This window comes from Nuphar pumila, chromosome 8, assembly GCF_984573655.1.
Source record: "Nuphar pumila chromosome 8, dmNupPumi1.hap1.1, whole genome shotgun sequence".
In the NCBI taxonomy this organism is placed as follows: domain Eukaryota; kingdom Viridiplantae; phylum Streptophyta; class Magnoliopsida; order Nymphaeales; family Nymphaeaceae; genus Nuphar; species Nuphar pumila.
In genome coordinates, this window is record NC_143256.1 from 115,791,899 (window position 1) to 115,812,187 (window position 20,289).

At 35.0% G+C, this 20,289-nt stretch overlaps 1 protein-coding gene across 3 annotated transcripts; it reads left to right on the forward strand.

Annotated features, from left to right (window-relative positions):
* The first annotated feature begins 7,048 nt into the window (after positions 1–7,048).
* Positions 7,049–19,052, forward strand: LOC149830326 (copper-transporting ATPase HMA4-like). Of its 3 annotated transcripts, XR_016433657.1 has the most exons (10): positions 7,049–7,122; positions 8,939–9,309; positions 9,459–10,204; positions 14,061–14,532; positions 14,626–14,793; positions 15,140–15,394; positions 15,701–15,823; positions 16,674–16,883; positions 16,972–17,159; positions 18,458–18,593. XR_016433657.1 is itself a non-coding variant. In XM_090015788.1 (9 exons), exons 2-9 carry the CDS (start codon positions 9,055–9,057, stop codon positions 18,878–18,880), a joined length of 2,928 nt encoding a protein of 975 aa, XP_089871914.1. In that variant the 5' UTR covers positions 7,049–7,122; positions 8,939–9,054; the 3' UTR covers positions 18,881–19,052. The 3 variants fall into 3 exon arrangements, 2 of the variants coding, with proteins under 2 accessions (XP_089871914.1, XP_089871915.1); XM_090015788.1 differs by having other exon boundaries at positions 16,674–17,159; positions 18,458–19,052; XM_090015789.1 differs by lacking the exon at positions 7,049–7,122 and having other exon boundaries at positions 8,924–9,309; positions 16,674–17,159; positions 18,458–19,052.
* The last annotated feature ends 1,237 nt before the right edge of the window (positions 19,053–20,289 follow it).

A 20,289-nucleotide genomic window follows, 5' to 3' on the forward strand; every position in this document is an offset into this window, starting at 1 on the left:
TTGTACCTCTAAGGATGCAATTTTTGGCTGTCATTTTGGTTGCAAAGACTCCATGTAGTGTTTGATCAAAATCTTCGGTTACTAATTAAGCCCCCTGCCTGCATATCCCTCTCTAGAATATTAGCTACGCTTTAGAGTACCGTATTCTTTAGCAAAAACTCAAAGGTGTTATCTCTATTTCATCAATTTGACCCTGTAGATGTGTTCAACATGATCTTTTTACTAGGAAATGCACTTGCGATCAAGTAGTTTTGACGTTAACACGTGATTTTCTCATTCTGAAATTTGTATACATTGTAGACTGCTGATTTTTAAAACCTTTAGAAGATCTACTTTTACAATGCAGTTGAACAATCTGAAACATGTTTTTGATCAGTACTGTACAGAAGGGTAGCTGATATTTTTCCGTCACTAATTAAGGACCATCTTCATAGCCACTGCATAGTACAGGCAATGGAACCTCATTGTCCAACACATAAACCGTAATTTCCAAGCTCTGGTAAGTTGCAGATGCAATGTTTAATGTCTTCCACATCCCCTGTACAACGATAATCAAGATGGACAGAACCATCAGAATGTGTAGAACCTCATTACTAGCAGTTTCAGACACTACCCCTGCAATATCTCTTACCTGTTATACTAAATTAATAGCTTTCTTCTTTTGATTTTTCTTTTCATAACCATTCCTACCTTATGAATAATACCTGGAAACATCTCTACCTTATTAAAATTTTCAAAATCATCCTATCTTAAGACACGGGCATTTTTTCATTATGTGACGTCTAGTTACCTTGAGGATGGTTTTGCAATGGTAGGCAAAAAGGGTGGGTTGATTTTAAAAAATGGGATAAGAGACATGGGATTAGAATGCTAACCCTCTTGGTTATTAATAGAAAAAGACAGTTTGCACAAGGATGGAAAAGCTATCGCTAACTTACATGCAGAGAGCATGGAATGATCATAAGTAATGATAGGCTACTCCCACCTAATAGAAGCTTTAAATTTTCAAAATTTGAGTGTTTTTTTTGTTGATCAGACGCTATAAATATAATCTATAATCATTATTTAGTGAAAAACAAGTTTTGAATCATGTGATTATGACATAAAGGTTTTTTAAGATCTTCAAAAATCAACAGCTAACAATGTACCAAAATTTTATGACTAAAAAAACCTATTTTGATGTCCAAAAATCATGATCCAAAACATGATTTTTATCAAATGAACTGTATTAAGTACATCTACAAGGTCTGGTTGAGAAGATGCAACCTACAACTATGGTTTCTAGTAGGTGTTCCCGGAGCACCGGATCATTACTCTCTCTCTCTCTCTCTCTCTCTCTCTCTCTCTATATATATATATATATATATATATATATATATATATATATATAGAGAGAGAGAGAGAGAGAGAGAGAGAGAGAAGAAAAGTGGTAGCTGCTTAATCCATAACTACCTAAACAAAACTTATGTGCGTTGAGCATCCATCGCACACACATGATGGATGCTTAGCTCAATTTTTTGCTCAAAACACTTTTTAGAGGTGCTTTTGAAGCGCCACTAAAAGCTCAGCCGGAAAAGCATCTGGCATTAACTACATTGTTTGATCATTTTTCATCTATCTTTTTTGCGGGCTTTAGCATCCTTACAAATTTACAGTTTTACCTACTTAATTCAAATTGAGAACATTTACACAATTCATATGCTTACAATTATAATTTACAATTAAAATCTACGGGTATAAAAATCACCTGTTATATTCAAATTCAGCAAGCATATGAAGTTGTGCAGGATAACCACATATTTGTGGATCTTCTTGTTACTGAAAAAAGGTTCGTATGGTACGTATCTCGTGAATTTAGTATCATATATGCGACTTTAGTCCAATATTTGCAAAGTTATGAGGTTCAATTTAACAAGAGATTTACAAATATTTTTATGTGAATTTTGTGAGGCATATGCAAATTAAGTAGGCTATTTGTAAGGTTACAAGGCTCAATTTAACAAAAGGTTCACTTATTTTTTATGTGAATTTTGTATTATATATGCAAACTAAGTCAGGTATTTGCAAAGTTTCAAGGTTTGAATTTAAAGAATGTTCGTAAATATGATTATGCGAACTTCATGATGTCCACAAAAAAAATGTGTAAACCTTCTTTTAAACGAAAGTTTGTGATACGCGATAAACGAAGCGAGAGAACTTCATGAGTTTCACATGCAAAGGGTAAAAAGGTTCTAAAAAAGTTGGCTATTTACAATTTTAGACATGGGGTGGATTTCATAAATTATAAGGTATTTCAGGAAATAAGTCATTTTGTCCATAGAGTATGGTCATTTTTTGCAATTTAATTACCTCTAATTAATTCTGTTATATTTTTTTTAAATGATCATGCTACCCACATGTCTTGCCACATGATAACGCCTAGCTTTTAGAAAATATTCTTTTTTTAGGAAACTTTTTTTTTTCGCTTATCACAAGTCATGAGTCTCTCTATCTCCTATATAAAGTCAACTCTCTCTATATTGAGGAACCAAACCGACCCAGTTGCGCTTAGAGCTCACATAGTCACCATCATCTTGTTTCTTGAAATAATAAAACTTTTGTCAACTATAACCAGATTGGCTTTTAGGTTAATTGGAAATGTATTTAATTTCGGTTCAGATACTTATTGGGTCAGCTATTGAGGAGCCAAACAAACCTAGTGGCGCTTAGAGCTTGCATAGTCACCGTAATGGCAATAACTAATTGATTTTGATTCTTGAAATAGTAAAACTTATATCAACTATAACCAGATTGACTTTTGGGTTAAACAAAAATACATTTAGTTTCAGTTGGGATATTTATCAGGTCAGCTATTGAGGAACTAAATGGGCCTAGTTATGCTATTGGTGGGTCAAGTGATTGTCAGGTTAATTAGCTTATTATAATTTAAGCTTTATATAATTTTGTTTAATAATCAACAATGAGTTTTAGTTAGAGATTTGTGTTTCGTATTAAGGGGTTCAAGTGCCATTGTAGTCAATAAACGTTTTACTCAAAACATTCGGTTGATAGCCCTACAACTTAATTACTTTGTTCATGCTTCTAGAATAAGGGCAAATTAATAAATTTATTTCTCCAGTTATAGGAGTAAAATGGTAACTTCAAAACATGAGTTAGGTTAACCCAAGATCAATCCTACGACAGATTATGATTGGGGTCATTTGATTAACCCAAGTAAAAACTTTGGTAGGCATTTGCAAACTCTGAAAAGTTTGGTGTGTGCATGAATTAGGCCAAAAAGTTTGGGGGTATTTAAATTTTTCTTATTTTTTAATTGTTTAAACTCGTGTGTGTGTGCGCGCACACGTGCATGCATGGCGATGGTGGTTGTTGGAATTAAGCCTCTAATAAGTATGTAATAATCAACTTGTGATTTTAGAACTTAGGTAGTTAGGGAAAAACTTTTATAATATCATTAGAAAATGTTATAGGAGGGTAGGATATTAGTGTCTCATTCAGTATGCCAAACACCAAATACAAAATGATAAAAAAGGCTTCTTAAACTTTTGATTTTTTATGAAAGAGGTAATCATCCACTAATTCAATAATACTTTTTTAGGGAGGCCTTTTGTGAGGAGAAGAATAATATGGAGGAGAAAAAGAATTGTGCCTATTGAATCTTCACTTGTCTTTTGCAATAGGTAAAAAGTTTGCTTCTTTAACTTCTTTTTGTGAGACTAATTATTGGACCACCGTGGGGTCGCCCACGTGGCCAGCTGGATGGTTGTGAGGGTGCCGAGATGAAGGCACCGAATCAAACCCCACAGGTGTGCATGGGTGTTTTCATAGCTTTCAGAGGTGGGCCACGTAAGGCAAGGTGATTGTGGGGGCCCACCGAGAGTTTCCCTTGCTTCAGCTAGGGTTCCTCGTCATTAAAAAAATTATTTGAAGACCCAATATTTGTTGAGGTAATTTATGCTCTTTGATGCAACTTTGATCCTTTTGACTTATTAACAAAATATATTATTGGTCATGGTTCATTCAAATATATATAAACCGGATTTTAGGTAATGGCAATGATAGGGATAAGCCTGAACTTAAACTGTTTGATACGATGAGGCAGATTTAAACAATATCCAAATTTTATATGGTTACAATGAATTCAAGTATCTTATATGTAAAAGTTGCAAGTGGATCAGGCTTGGTTTGGATTTGATTATGAAAGAAAAGATTTATCCAGATTTGAATCTAAATCAGAAAAATACAATCACACGTTATGAACCTAATCTAACTACAAATCCAAATCTTATTTTAAGATCCATATCCAAGAAGCCTATTGGAAGCCTGACTAAAGGATTAATATTGGGTGCTATTGAAGGCATGAAACTATTAAGCTAGAAATCACATTTTATGGATTCGGTCTAACAACATAAATGCATTCAACATGTTTTGCTTGGTAAGGATCGAACCTTGGATCGTGTTATTTCTATTTCAAAATATGATTTGTTGAGTTGTAAAATCACATGATTTGAAACTCATTTTCTACTAAAAAATACCTTGTAGATCACATCTATACGGTCCGTCAATAAAAAATATTAAAAAATGTGTTTTGTAAATAGTTCCATGCCTTCAATAGAACCAAATATTAACCCCTGATTAACTCTAACGATTTTCAACCTAAGCCGTGCATATTTGTATAATATTTTCGGAAACCATGTGCATTTTTAATATTTTGTATATTTATTCGTTCTATGGTTAGTTTTTGTTTTTCAATTAAATTCTAAATTTATTCCTCAGCCATTTTGACCTTGTGCCGAGGGACACCACATGACAGGCAACACATTTATGACATGTATGGAACACATTTCATTGTTTTTAAAATGATTTTAATAGTTTTAATAATATTTTTAATAATAAAATCTTTTATATATTAAAATATTAAAAAGATATTTCCTTAACCAATCAAATAATGAAAAAAAATAATGTCTTCATGTCCTGGCAAACATGCGCCTTGCAACTCATAACACGTCACAATTCGTGTGTAGATCTTACTGGCATAGTTCCTCAGCTGGTATAAGTATATTTCAAAAGAAATAAGAATTACATCTATAAACCCATCTTTTACAGGATATTTTTTTAAAAAAATCCCATATTTTCTGAAAAGACATTTAGGGACCCAGCTTTTTATTAAACCGATCCAATAGAGACTTGAAATTGCATGGTTAAGATCCATATAAATTTTCGTTTCCAACACTTGGTTTGCCTATTTTATTATGCAATAGCGCAATTTAATTATTTTATTATACATAGCTCAAAAGATGGGACACCAAATGATTTTTTTTAAAATATATATTATATATGAATATATTTTTTATATAAAGTGTATTGAATGATATATATATATAGAGATATATATAGAGAGAGAGAGAGAGAAATTGAACGTACTAAGCCTCATTGTTGGCGTTCTTAAAACATAATTAGAATGTTAAAAGCAAGAACACATATTGATGAAAGGAGCATTGGATTAAGTGCACAACGTTCTTCTCAGCCTATCAATGCTCACGATGAGCCCAGGCTGTCAAGTCGATGGTGAGTAGGACCCTAAACCAAACGAGAGAAAGATGATACCTTGGTTTCACTCATCAAGCAACCATGCCTCTTTTTAGACTTCTCAAAGAAGCCTGTAGTGGAGTTGTAGTAGAAGGTTACCACAATCGGTGGTTACTTTTCATGGATAATTGCAATAACTGCCACGTAAGTCCCATGAGTCATGCTATCCCATGATGTACTCGTTTCTAACTTAATCACATCAGGTTAGATAGGATCCATGTTCTAACACCCATTTCTCATTAACCCCGTTCTGCCTCATAGGTTTTAAGTATTTTATAATAGATCTGAACCGTTAGATGTGTTTAGCATACTCGATTTAGTGAGAATCGACTCTTGGTTCATGCTTTTTCGACAAAAAAACATATTTTTTTGAACAAAAAAAACTGATATCTTCGTACCCATTGATTTTGGATCACCGATTGTATACAAGTCAGATTCCAGCAAACACATGTATATGAGAAAACTTGTTTTGAATAAAAAGGTTAATGAGAAATGGGGTCAATGACTTGTATACAATCTGACTTGTATACATGGTTTGTTTAGTAGAAAACTTGTTTTGAATCATATAATTAGGATAATTAATTAGGCTTTAAAAGGGAATAAAAAGTCGACTCACAATTTACCAAAATGTCATAACTCAAGATATCATGTTTTTACACCATCCAAAGCTTGATCTTAAGCAAACACATGCATATGTTTAGATTGAGTCGATAAAGCTTGCACTTATGATTTCTAGTACATTAGTTCCTTAGCTTCATTAGTAGCAAATGTTTTTCTTATATATATAAAATTTAAAAATAAAATATTTAAACAATATGTATCCTTATGTTCTAGTATTTTCATAAAAATCAAGTATTTGCATTCTTGTTGTATCCCTATTTATATACATATCCAAGAGATGACTTGAATACAATCCGTTTACAAACATAAGCAGACAGCAGACAAATCGATTCCGCTCATAGCTTATGTCATCCCTATCTTCGTACCCCTCCTTTGGATTTCATTGATGCAAGTTGTTTTGATCAAATGAGACTGCATAGATGCGATCCTGGTCATTCATTTACTGAAGATCAGCATTTAAAACATTGAAATCTGACTTGTGTGCAAGATATTTTGGCCATTAAAAAATCAACGGTTGACAAAACACAAATTTTTGTGATTCAAAAAATTACATTTTTTAGCCAGAAAATACCATTCGAAGGTCGATTCTATTAAATTTACCATGTTGAATCCATCTATATGGTCAGATTTGATCAAAACAACTTGCATCATATGGTAAGATTGGGGATAACATAGGGAATGAGTGAAACCGGACTCGGCAGCCAATGGCTACCCGGTTCACAGACCTGATCCAAAACAACGGAGGGAAGTTTCCAGCGTCGTTAGGTCATAAGGGTAAAATGGTAATCTGTCATGGTAGGTCTCCCTAGATAGAGGGCTAAGTCGGTGTGAGAGCGTTACGTTGGCAATTCGAAAATTCAAAAAAGGGAGTCCAAAATACAAGCAGTCGTGTTTCTTTCGCGGAAAAAAAAGGTACGTTCCTCTCTCTCTCTTCTCTGAGCGCTCTGCCACGACACCCATCCTCGTCCGCCTTTTCTTCTCCTTCTCTGAGGTTTCCACTCTCTTGAGTCTTTCTTTCTTTCTTTTTTCTTTCCTTTTTTTCTTCTTCTGTGGAGTTGCATCTCATTATCTTTTTCTCCTTTTTTGTGGGTTTTTTTTTTCATTTCGTTTCATCTATCGTGGAGGAATTTTTTTGTGTGAGAGATTGCAAATTTTGGGTTTTGTATCGAGTCGGAGAGTTCTTGTATTTGGGGTTCTGGGTTTTCTTTCTATTTTTATTTTAATATGTTTTTTTGGGTGTGTGCACCTGAAGAGTTTGTCTTGGTCAACGTTTCGTACGTGCTAGGGTTTTGTAAAAATCGAAGAATCTTTTTCTTAATATTTTGGTTGGTGAAGGTTTTCTTTGAAGTGGTGATGAAAAATTAGGTTTTACAGAATAAGTTTAAAACAGAATGATAAAGAAAAGAGAGGGGGGAAAAAGCGAGTATGAGACAGTATTTCTTTTTGGTTTCCTTGTGTTTCAACTGATATTTGATTATTAGTTGGGTTTATGATATTGACTTTCATATTGCAATTCATACTGGATCTTTTATGTTTCGGAATCTTAATAATTTAAATTTTGTTAATTAAAAAAATTTCTTGTTATTTTGGTTTTCTTTTGAGTTTCTTTGGGTGTTTTACTCTTTGGATTCTTTGGATTGTGATATTTTCATGTTACAGTTTTAGATTTTTCCAATTCTTTTTTATTTTTTAAGTGATTGTGGTGGGGATGGCGCTCCTGTTGGTTCAAAAAATATGCTTTTGGTTTACAGAGTGGAATCGGGGTTTAGGAGAGACCCATGTAACAACTATCGGAAATATTTTGAAAATATTGAGATTTTAAACTCGGTACTGTCAAAAGCTGATATAATGCCAAAAAACATGATGTTTATATTATATTGGTTATTATGAAGATATTACATTTTTCCACAGAACGAGATTTGTGACATTGGGAGAGACTATAGGTGTTTGTTTTCCACATCTTTTTGTCTTTATTAATCATATGAAATTATGTTGGTAACGAAAGATGAAGTTATCTCTACGCATTTTAGGCTTTTGTGGTGTTTCTTTGCCTTCTAGTTTTGAGCTAGTTTGTTCTCGTGGAGTTCTTCTGATGCGATCATGAAATTGTCATAGGTTTCATGTTGGTCTCTTTATCGTTTTCAATTGCCAAGCTTTCGAAGAACAATATGGAATTTGATGAGAAATGGCTTTGAGGGCCTTTATTTATTCATATTGTTGGGAAGGGGTCACCTTTCTTTATTGCAACTCTAGAAATTTGAAGAGTTGTAACGTCATGAATCTGGTGTTTTGTTGGAAAGTTTATATCTGCAAAGAGTGTTGGTTTCAACTCTTTGGGATATTTTCAGGGGTGTAACGAGGAGTGTCTTCAAAGAGACACTTAGCCACTTTGAAGAACAACATGTTGTTTGATGAGAAATGGCTTTGAGGGCCTGCATTTATTCATATTATTGGGAAGTGGTCACCTCTCTTTGTTGCAACTCTAGAAGTTTGAAGAGTTGTAACGTCGTGAATTTGGTATTTTGTTGCAAGGTTTGTATCTGCAAAAAGAGTGTTGGTTTCAACTGTTTGGGAATGAGTTGCAACATAATGTGCAAACATAAATATCTGCATAGTGGTGTCTATGGTGATTTTTCTTCTTTCTCTAAGAAAAAATTGCTATAATATGTTAGTAGCTCTTAGTTTTGCCTTTTTTGTACTGAATTACATATATTTTTTTGAAAATCAGGTGTGCTATTGAAAAGAGAATATGTATGTCAGAACTGGGTATTAGGCTTTGCATTTGCTGATTCAAATTTGAGATATTTGAAAAGATTGGATTGATTGCGCTTCTGGAAAAAGCAAATGGACTTGGACAGCAAAGAACTCCACAGGCCTCTTCTGCCTTCTTCAGACTATGTCATGGTCCCTTGCTCTGTGACAGCACTTAAGAAGGGTAGTGTATTAAAGTCAGCCATGTTTAAAATTGTAGGAATTGAGTGTGCTTCATGTGCTGCATCCATTGAGTCTTCTGTGAGAAAGCTGCCAGGTATTGACAATGTTGCAGTGTCGATTCTTCAAGGCCAGGCCCTTATTAGATACAGACCAGAATTTGTCAATGTGAGTTCACTTTCTTCCATCTTCACCTTCAATATAGATTACGTGTATGGGTGTTGTTTTCTTCATTACACTTGAATACATAAATTGTTAAACTTCCTATATGCTGCACTTTTAGGAACAGAATATAATAAATTTCCAATCTCTCACAGGTCAAAGTAATCCAAGAAGCTATAGAAGATTCAGGCTTCCAGGTAGAGGTGTTCAATTCACAAGATATAGCAGTATGCAGACTCAGAATCAAAGGAATGGCATGTACCAGCTGCTCTGAGTCCATAGAACGCGCCCTTATGAAGGTCGATGGAGTTAAAAAAGCTGTTGTTGGCCTTGCTATTGAAGAAGCAAGGATCCATTTTGATCCGAATGTAACCAATTCTGAACAACTAATCCAAGCCATTGACTCAGCAGGTTTTGAAGCTGATCTGATAAGCTCTGGAGATGAGGCAAACAAAGTCCATCTTAGAATTGAAGGACTCAGTTCCCAGTCAGAAGGTAAATACGTTCAGTCTGCTCTTGAGTCAATGATTGGTGTAAGCCATGTGGAAATGGACTTATCAGGAAACAGAGTCACCATTATATACGATCCAGATGTCACTGGTCCTAGGTCACTGATCCAATGCATTCAAGAAGCTGGCCATGGGCCCAACTTTTATAAAGCGAGTTTGTACACACCCCCAAGACGAAGAGAAATTGAACGTCAGAATGAGACACGTGTTTACAGAAACCAGTTTCTTTGGAGCTGCATATTTTCCATTCCAGTTGTTATGTTTTCCATGGTTCTTCCCATGCTTCATCCTTTTGGAGACTGGTTAAACTCTACGATCTATAACATGCTTACTGTTGGAATGGTGCTGAGATGGATCCTGTGTACCCCAGTTCAATTCATCATTGGTAGAAAGTACATTCCTCTCTCTCTCTCTATATATATATATATATATATATACATATATATACATATATATATATATATATATATATATATATATATATATATATATATATATGTTATGGATATGACTTTCAAGTAAGTGTCATGCTATCACCATTTTGATGAAGGTTGAAATTTAAATTCAGCCCGTTCTTTTTTATCAAAACATTGTATTCTGCTTCTTGACCTAAAAAATTCCATTGGTCCTTGGGACAAATGGTATCTCCTGCTAACGATACTTGTGCCTTTTTATCAAGTGGATCACTGTAGTTTCCTTACAATGCACACTTCATCAATCAAAAAATTCTGAGGGGGGGATTGCAGTAGTATCTAATATCCACTTCTTATTTCCAGGGGCTGTGTTTGACTTATTTTCACGTTTCTCTCGGTCAAATGTCCTTTGTTTTTGTTGGCTTTGTCATGTTTTGCATGAAATAGCATTGTAATATATTCTAAGCTCCCTGCAACTAATATATGAGTGTTCATTGTGTAATGAAATGGTGGTCTTCCACAAAAGCACAAGAAACCTTCAAAAGAGTGTCTATTGGAGACACCTCAAGCACAACCCATAAAAGGGTAAAAATGGAAGAACACACTAAAAATAATAAATATTTATTTCTTCACAAGAGATGCTTAAAAGGCATTGATTACAATGGAGGGGGAACACCCCTATTTATACAAGTGGGAGAGTGGTGAAGGAGAGCTCTCCTTAAGAGTCGTTGGACCTAGTCCAACGACTCTAAATATAGTCGTTGGACTAGGTCCAATGACTATATCCTTAGTCAAGTCCTAGTTGGGACTTGACTAGGATATGATATCTAGTTCTAAACGAACTAGATAAAAATAAAAAATACAAAAAGGGAAAAGAAAATAAAAAAAAATATATATATAATAATAATATAATATAATATAATTATTATATATATTACATTTTATATTTTAACACTCTCCCTCAAACTTACGGTACAATGAGCGAAAGTTTGTTTAAGAGAAAGTGAAATCTGGGAGTAGCAAGAGGTTTGGTGAAGAAGTCTGTTAATTGGTATTCTTATGTAACATAAGACAGATCAATGGTTCCATGTAGATATTTCTCTCTGACGTAGTGACAGTCCATCTTAATATGTTTGGTGCGTTCATGAAATGTCTGATTGTTGGTAATATATATCACACTCTTGTTGTCACAACACATTCTTGAAGCTTGTATTGATTCAGCTCCCATGTCAGCTAGCAGACATCTGAGTCAAACTACTTCTATTATCGTGGTGGCCATGGCTCTATATTCAGCTTCGGTGGAAAAGAGAGAGACCTTCTGTTGCTTTTTGCATCTCCACGAAATTAACGATTCACTTAAGAAAACACAAAAACTAGTGGTTGAGTGTCTATTATTGGGATCACCTCCTCAATCTGCATCAGTATAGGCAATTAAATCTAAAGACGACAAAGCAGATAAGAAGAGTCCTCGTGAAAGGGAGGACTTTATGTATCTAATAATACATAAGATTGCTCCTATGTAAACAGATGTGGGAGTATATTGAAATTGACTAGCTGTGTGTACAATGTGTGCAATATCTGGCTTAGTAATGAAAGGATAGGAAAGTGCTCCGATAAGTTGTCTATAAGGAGTGGGATCATCAAAAGGTTCTCTATCATCAATCTTCATTTTGATGTTGATAACTTCTGGAGTGCCTACTTTCTTGTCATCTGTAATTCCATACTTGGAAACAATATCAAAGGCAAATTTAAACTGAGATATTAAATAACCACGAGGGGAATAAGCAACTTCAATTCCTAAAAAATATCTTAATAAACCTAAGTCGGTCATTTCAAAATGAGTTTTAAGAAGAGTTTTGATGTTTGCAACTTCCTGTTTGTTGCCTCCGGTGATGATCATATCGTCCACATAGAGAAGGAGAACAATAATGCATGTATCAAAATTCTTAATAAACAAAGCAGTGTCAGTCAAATAAGATTGAAAATCAATATCAGTCATAACACGACTAAATCTGTCATACCAGGCTTTTGGTGCCTGTTTAAGACCATAAAGTGTTTTTTCTGAACGAAGAGCTTTATCTTTAGGGATACTAATACCCGGTGGAGCTTCCATGTATATTTCTTTAATTAGATTTTCATTGAGAAAAATATTTTTGACATCCATCCGAAATATATATCATTTTCTAATAGAGGCCAAAGTTATTAAAGTTCTGATAGTGGTCATACGAGCAACATGGGCAAAAGTTTCTTCATAATCGATGTTGTATTATTGGGCATACCCTTTAGCCACTAAGCGGGCTTTATACCTTTCAAGAGTTCTATCACTCTTGGTTTTGACTTTATAGATCCATCGACAACCTATATGTTTCTTACCTTGGGAAATATCTTGAATGGTCCAAGTGTTAGCCTTTTCTAATGCGTCCAATTCTGTTTTCATGACTTCTACCCATTCTACATGGTTTTTGGCTTGAGAATAGGATGACGGTTCTACATATGATTGTATTAATGCAATAACGGCCTTGTATGTGGGTGAAAACGATTTGTATGACACAAATTTTTCAGGAGGTTTAAAAATTCTGGATGACCTTCTGGTTGGTACTTCGAAATATTTTTCTAATGCATATAGAAGATTTGACCTTCTACGTCTTGAATATTTCAGACTAACGTCCCTATAGGTTTGCTCTTCAGTATCATCATTATGTTCAACAACAATAGGACTTTGATCATTGTTAAAGTCACATTCAAGATCCCATTCATTGGATTTTGAAGTTGAATCTATTAAAAAGAAATATTCATAGACTTTCCTTGGGTTTTTCGAATTCAAAAAAACTTTCTTTATCTAGGAAAAATACATTTCTTGATACATATAATTTTTCATTTTGAAAATCAAAATACCTATAGCCTTTTTTATTATCGGCATATCTTAAGAAGGCACAAGGAATCACATGGGGAGAGAGTTTGCCATTCTTGTTGGTGAAAACAAAACACTTGCATCCAAAGACTCTTAATCTAAAATAATTAGTAGATAAGTTGACAAGTTTTTCAATTAGAGTTATGTTTTTCAAAGAAGAAGATGGCATTCGATTAATAAGATAGGTAGTAGTTAGGAAAACTTTCGCCCAAAAATCTTTTGGAACTTGATTTGCTATTAATAAGGTCCTAGTAGTTTCCATGATGTGTCGTAGTTTACGTTCGGCCAGGCCATTTTGTTGTGGTGTGTGTGGACAAGATCTTTGGTGTATAATGCCATGTAAGTTGAAATAGTCTTTGAATTCTTTGGACATAAATTCTCCCTCTGAATCAATGCGAAAAATGAAAATATCATTTTGAAATTTATTTTTAATCATTTTATGAAATATTTGAAAATGTGAAAAAACCTCAGATTTGTACTTAAGAAAGTAAATCTAAGTATGCCTAGAATAGTCATTGACAAAAATATGGTGTGTGTGGACAAGATCTTTGGTGTGTGTGGACATGATCTTTGGTGTGTATATGCTAGGCCATTAAAGATAGTTCTGTTTTTTCCCACAAGGTGCCACCAGGAATTAATCTGATTGTCTAGATTCTAATTCTGCACTCTCAAATTAAAATAAAGAATCTATTTAACTAGTGGATGTTTCTTACTGTTCTATAATTTACAAACATTAACACTTTGTGCAAAATCTTTATTTACTGATCGTGCGTGTAACTGTGGGGTCTTTTATCTTGAGAACATGTCATTATACTTATTTTCATAAAGCTATTAACTACATCCTATTGAAATGATTTCTAATTTTCTGTCCACAGCCATTGTTCATGTGCCTATGTTTACCTCTAAGTCTGGCTTTTGTTTTAGATTTTATGTTGGAGCCTATCACGCACTGAAGCGTGGGTCTGCAAATATGGACGTCCTGGTTGCTTTGGGCACCAATGCTGCTTATTTTTATTCTGTCTACACGGTCATGAAAGCTGTTAGCTCCGACTCATTTTTGGGACAGGATTTCTTTGAGACTAGTGTCATGTTAATATCATTTATTCTTTTGGGAAAATATTTGGAGGTTGTAGCAAAAGGGAAGACATCAGATGCCCTGGCAAAGCTTATGGATCTCGCTCCTGATGCTGCCTTTCTGCTAAGTCTGGATTCAGATGGGAATGTGGTTTCTGAGATGGTGATTAGTACTCAGTTGATACAGAGGAACGATGTGATTAAGATCATTCCTGGTGCAAAAGTTCCTGTTGATGGTGTTGTTATAAGGGGCCAGAGCCATGTGAATGAGAGCATGATTACAGGGGAGTCTAGGCCTGTTGCTAAGAGGACTGGAGATAAGGTGTTTTATTATGATATTTCTGCCAAAGTTGGTTTTTATTTTCATTTCATGTTTTTACTTTGTGCTAACGGAGAAGGAAAGTATTCTTAATAGGTTATTGGGGGAACAATGAATGAGAATGGCTGTTTACTAGTTAAGGCTACTCATGTTGGGTCTGAGACTGCATTGTCCAAGATTGTTCAACTTGTAGAGGCTGCTCAGATGGCTAGAGCACCAGTTCAGAAGCTAGCGGACCATATCTCCAAGTTCTTTGTTCCTCTGGTAAGACTCTATAAGTTCTCCTGTTCTAAAATTTAATATTAAATGTTGAGGCAAATGGAAAATGGAAGATATGTAGGCAATGCCTTTAGTTGTTTCAGTTGCTTCAAGTTCAAAGTATTCTTCACTTCATGGGTGGAAAGTAAACTAGATTAGATTTTCTTCATTTCACAAGAGGTGTAAAATTCTTATTTGCAATTGGACCTTGTGAGATGGTCTACAACAGCAAAGAATGATCTTCTTGGCAAGATTGCATATGATGTATAATCAATTTTACAGTTAACTGTGTTTCTTTAGGCTATAATATAAGCATAATTGATATTTGTTTTTCTCCATTTCCCTTTTGTAGGTTGTAATGTCAGCGATAATTACATGGTTGGGATGGTTCATACCTGGTGAAGTTGGGGCTTACCCAAAGAGATGGATTCCAAAGGCAATGGACACATTTGAGCTAGCATTACAGTTTGGAATTTCTGTGTTGGTTGTTGCTTGCCCATGTGCTCTAGGACTTGCAACTCCAACTGCTGTTATGGTTGCCACTGGGAAAGGAGCTTCTCAGGGTGTTCTGATTAAAGGTGGAAATGCACTTGAAAGTGCACACAAGGCAAGTATAACAATTCTAAAAATGTCAAATAGTGACTTATAAAAAAAAAGATAGTAACTTAGATGAAAAGGATTTTGAGTAAATAATTACGTGTTTATTAGACTTTCACGTTTAATAAAGAACAGTGAATTTTTGGCACAAGGGCTATTGAAAAAGGGATAAGATACTTTGGATGGTTGTTCTTTTGTCCAAAATGTTGAAAGCAATTGACAAGAGAACAATGAAAAAAGAACACATGGTAGAAAGAGTTAGCCACCTATCTCTTAAGCTATTGTTTTGTCTGATCTTTGGGAATTTGGATTTCAGGTGAAGGCTGTTGTTTTTGATAAAACTGGTACGCTTACTGTTGGGAAGCCAGTTGTTGTTAGCACAATGCGTTTCTGCAATTTACCAATCCAAGAATTTTGTGACATGGCAGCTGCTGCTGAGGTAATAATTCTTCATGCAACTTAAGTTGTAGCTTTATTATAGAATATTGTCTTGTTGACATGGATTATCATAGATGCCACAGAACTTGAATGCAAATGTGGTTTAAGTGTCTAATAGGTACTAACAAGAGGAAAGACAAACCTGGCATTGGAACAATCCCAGAAAAAGGTTAAGTCAAATCTGGAGACTTTTTAGACCTAGGCCGAGTCCGGTCTAGTCGCATGCCTTCAGAACCATGTTGGTGCTATACTTTTTCCTTAAACTTAATTGATTGAAGCTTCTAGACACCAAGTAACTTGTCAAGGATGCTTACCTTGAAGATGTTTCAATGAAGTCAGCTCAGTTTTCAACTACATTGAGTCTTCCTGGTTCCAGGTTTCAGACTTCTATTGAGTTAAGATAGGTCCAGATGCATCCATTTGTTCTTAGAATATATATTTTTTATATATACAGAATTTGAATCTATCTTGTAAACCTCAACTTGGAAAAAAATTTGGACCCAGGAAGTTGACCTGAGCTTTCTCTCCTCTTGATGAAAATTACAAATACGCCATCTAATGGCCAAAAACACTTGTATCAATCAACTGAGGTTTCTGGTAAACCACAGAATGATTCCCAGTCCTTTTCTATTTTAATGCTTTTATGTTCCATTAAAGACAAGGTTAAAAACATCTAAACTGACCTTGGACTATAGATTGGCTGAGGTGGCCTGTACACTAGACTTGGAATTATTGTTTTTTTCTATTGATGTTATAATGTTCCATTAGACTGAGAGGGCCATATGAGTTGCTTTTGATAGAGAAACATAATGTTCATGCATATGTAACCATCCCTCACAATACATGTGTAGGCAAACAGTGAACATCCTCTTGCAAAGGCAGTGGTAGGGCATGCCAAGAAGATAAGGCACCAATATGGCTCAGCTTTGGCTCCATCACTTGATACCAAGGACTTCCAAGCCCATCCTGGTTCTGGAGTTAGTGGTACTATTGGAAATAAGAAGGTTCTAGTTGGAAACAAAAGGCTTATGCTCGCTTTCCACATTGAATTGTCTCATGAGGTTGAAAATTATTTGACTGAAACTGAGCAGCTTGCACGTACATGCATACTAGTTGCTATAGATGAAAAAGTCATTGGAGCTTTTGCAGTTACAGATCCTGTCAAGCCAGAAGCTGAGAGGGTTGTGTCATTTCTCAACTCTATGCATATCTCAAGCATCATGGTGACTGGAGATAATTGGGCCACTGCTTCAGCAGTGGCTAAGGAGGTTGGCATACACACTGTGTTTGCTGAGACAGATCCTCTAGGCAAAGCTGATAAAGTTAAGGAGCTTCAGGTAGCCTCTTTTTCTTTTTCATTTCCAAGATTATCTCTTATCATTCGTACATATGCAGCATTTTGTACAAACATTGGCTGATCTACTGATAGTAGCAGTTAGACAAAACAGTTGGAGACTCCAAGTAGGCTGGTGAAGTGGTGATTTAGGCAGCTGGAATAGATGAGGGACTTAATTATAGCTTTTTTTATTAGGACCTGTGTCACTCGAACACTCCATTTTGCCTTACTAGCCATATTGGAAACTTCATAAAAATCGTCATATCCTTGTATCCACAGTAACATCCATGTGACAGATTTAGAAAAACTGGGCAAACATTATATGGACTGGTGTTGGTCTGCAGCATCCAAGGGGTTACTATGAGTGCGTCTGAGTTCTCATCCTGTGGGATTTTGATATCCTAAGAACAAGTCCAACCCTGGATTGCCTGCCTGATTTCAGTCCCAGCCATACAAATTGCGATCCTTTGGACTTTGTATCACTTAACCGTTTTTCATATTATGGAGTTCTTCATTAGTATTTTCAGCGCTTGTTTTGCAAAAATGGTTGTGATGCTTGATTGTTATGTATCTTATCTTAAGGATCACCATAACCCATTTTTGCAATGTATTATGTATGTGCATTGACAAACTATGTTGGAGCCATGAGAACATCACTAACATTTCCTGAATTCTAGTAATGTTAAAAAAATTGTTATGTTCAAAACTATTGTTTCTTGACTGGTATATTTCCAAAATTGAGACACTTTTCAAGTAGGATGTATCTGTTTGTCAACTATCATGTTGCTGAGAGCATTGTTGTCACTATACCATTGGGTTTTGAACCTGCAACGTCCCAACACAAGATGATGTGCACTGGCTGCTCCAAGTTTTTGCTAAAACCTTTTGTACTAGCGTGCTTTCAACTATGGGGTTGTAGTGTTTATGACAATGTGTTATATCTGTATATTGGAAGCTCTTGTTCAGTATATCTTGGCAATCCTTCTCTTGATTTGTAACCTTGATTTTTGAACTTCGGAATGCACGTGTTCTTTTCACCAGATTGGTCTTGATAAACTTTTGAGACTACCTTTCCATCTACTGTATTTTGCAGGATTTGAAATTGCGTACATCAAAATTTTCTGTAAAATATAATGAAATTTTGCCGCCATGATGCAACGTTGTGTAACTTGGGTTTTGAAATTTTGTTAGCGACTAGTAGTAGTTTGTCTTCTAGGATTTCAGGAATGATTTCTTTAACTCGATGGAGTTCGATAAGCAGCTTCTTGTATACCTGCTTAAGTTCTATATTAATTTCAGATGAAAGGCATGACAGTGGCGATGGTTGGTGATGGTATAAATGACTCGCCTGCTTTGGCAGCTGCTGATGTTGGGATGGCAATCGGTGCTGGGACTGATGTGGCTATAGAAGCAGCTGATGTCGTTTTAATAAAGAGCAATCTTGAAGATGTAATCACTGCAATCGATCTGTCAAGAAAAACATTGTCGAGAATCCGGCTAAACTACGTATGGGCACTGGGTTACAATGTTCTAGGAATGCCAATAGCTGCTGGAATTCTTTTTCCATTCACTGGAATCAGGCTACCACCTTGGCTGGCTGGTGCTTGCATGGCTGCTTCGTCACTTAGTGTGGTTTGCTCTTCTCTTCTCCTACAATCTTATAGGAAGCCTTTACAAGTCCAAGATAGTCAAGAGCAGATTAATTATTCAAATTGTGTGTGAGATGTCATTGACTTTATTATGAAACCGCAATGCAGTGAGCTCCATTAGACTGATCTCACAGAACTTTGAAGTTAATGTGCCACTGGAAATGGTGGAACTTCCATAAGATGTCATGTTCACCCCTCATTTGACTACCCATCTAATTGAAGCCAAGTTTTCATTTTTGTGAAAATCTTTAGCACCAAAAGCCAAATGCTTGATGCTGGCGGCCTTTTTATATGTGAAGTGATGTGCATGTTAGATGACAATGTTGTATGAAACTGAACATGCGGTTATGGTTTTATATATATATATATATATATATATATATATATATATAGAGAGAGAGAGAGAGAGAGAGCAATGTGTAGTTCCAGATCATTTGTCTTCCAGACCGTCCTAGACTTTCTTGAAAAATATATTTGCATGTTTTTTACTTTATCCAAACTGCAATGCTTTATTTAGTAACGAACATGTATTGGTTTGAACATTTTTCATGTTTAGATGTGTTTTTAGCTCAAGAAAAAAAAATCAAGAATGGTATTGGTTTGAACACTCCTTGATTTAAAAAAAATTGTGGGTATTGTTTTATTTTCTCTCCTGTCTACAGTAACAAGAATGGTAGATTTTTTAGAAAAAAATCTTATATTTATTCCATGTGTTGAAAAATTAGGACTGGGAAGAGAAGACAAACTTGAAAAAAAAAGGTTTGAAGAACATTATAAAATTGTTGAAGTTTTAATCACAATAATGAATATCGCTATATTTTAAAAAATATCATGATATTTTCTCACCCAATTGTTAAAAGAGAAAAACTTCACAGGGATAATGACAAAAAGGCCTATTCTCTCAAAACGCTGCAATAAGATTCGGCTACAATTTGATTAGCTTATGTATTTTTATGATAATGGAGAAATTTTGAGAAAGTGTGAAAGGACAAAATTTGGACGGGAAAAGTCTTGCGTTTACTACAATATCAAATGGTCAGGTGAAACAACTACTTTATGATGGTTATAGTTTCAAATGATCAGTTGTTTTGGCCATGAAGATGGAGCGGGGATGCGGCGTAATGTAATTGCAGAAAGAAGGCCCTACAACATGTGTTGAGCAAAGTGACCGCGCGGTACTGTTCTCATCTCTCTTTATATATATATAATATATATATGAGGAATGAAAACCTTCTCAATGAAAACGGTTCAAAAACCTATCCAATGAAATTTTTTTGGTATTTTTTTCAAAACTTTGACCGTACAGATGTGTTCATCATGATTGATTTACTAGAAATCGACACTTGGATCATGGATTTTGCATAGAAAAAATGGTATTTAAAGCTTCAAAAATTTATGAAAATTATAGGCCGTGGATTTTTGAAACTTATAAAAACCTATCCATGCATCAAAATCAAATGCTCCAAGAACTGATGAAAATCC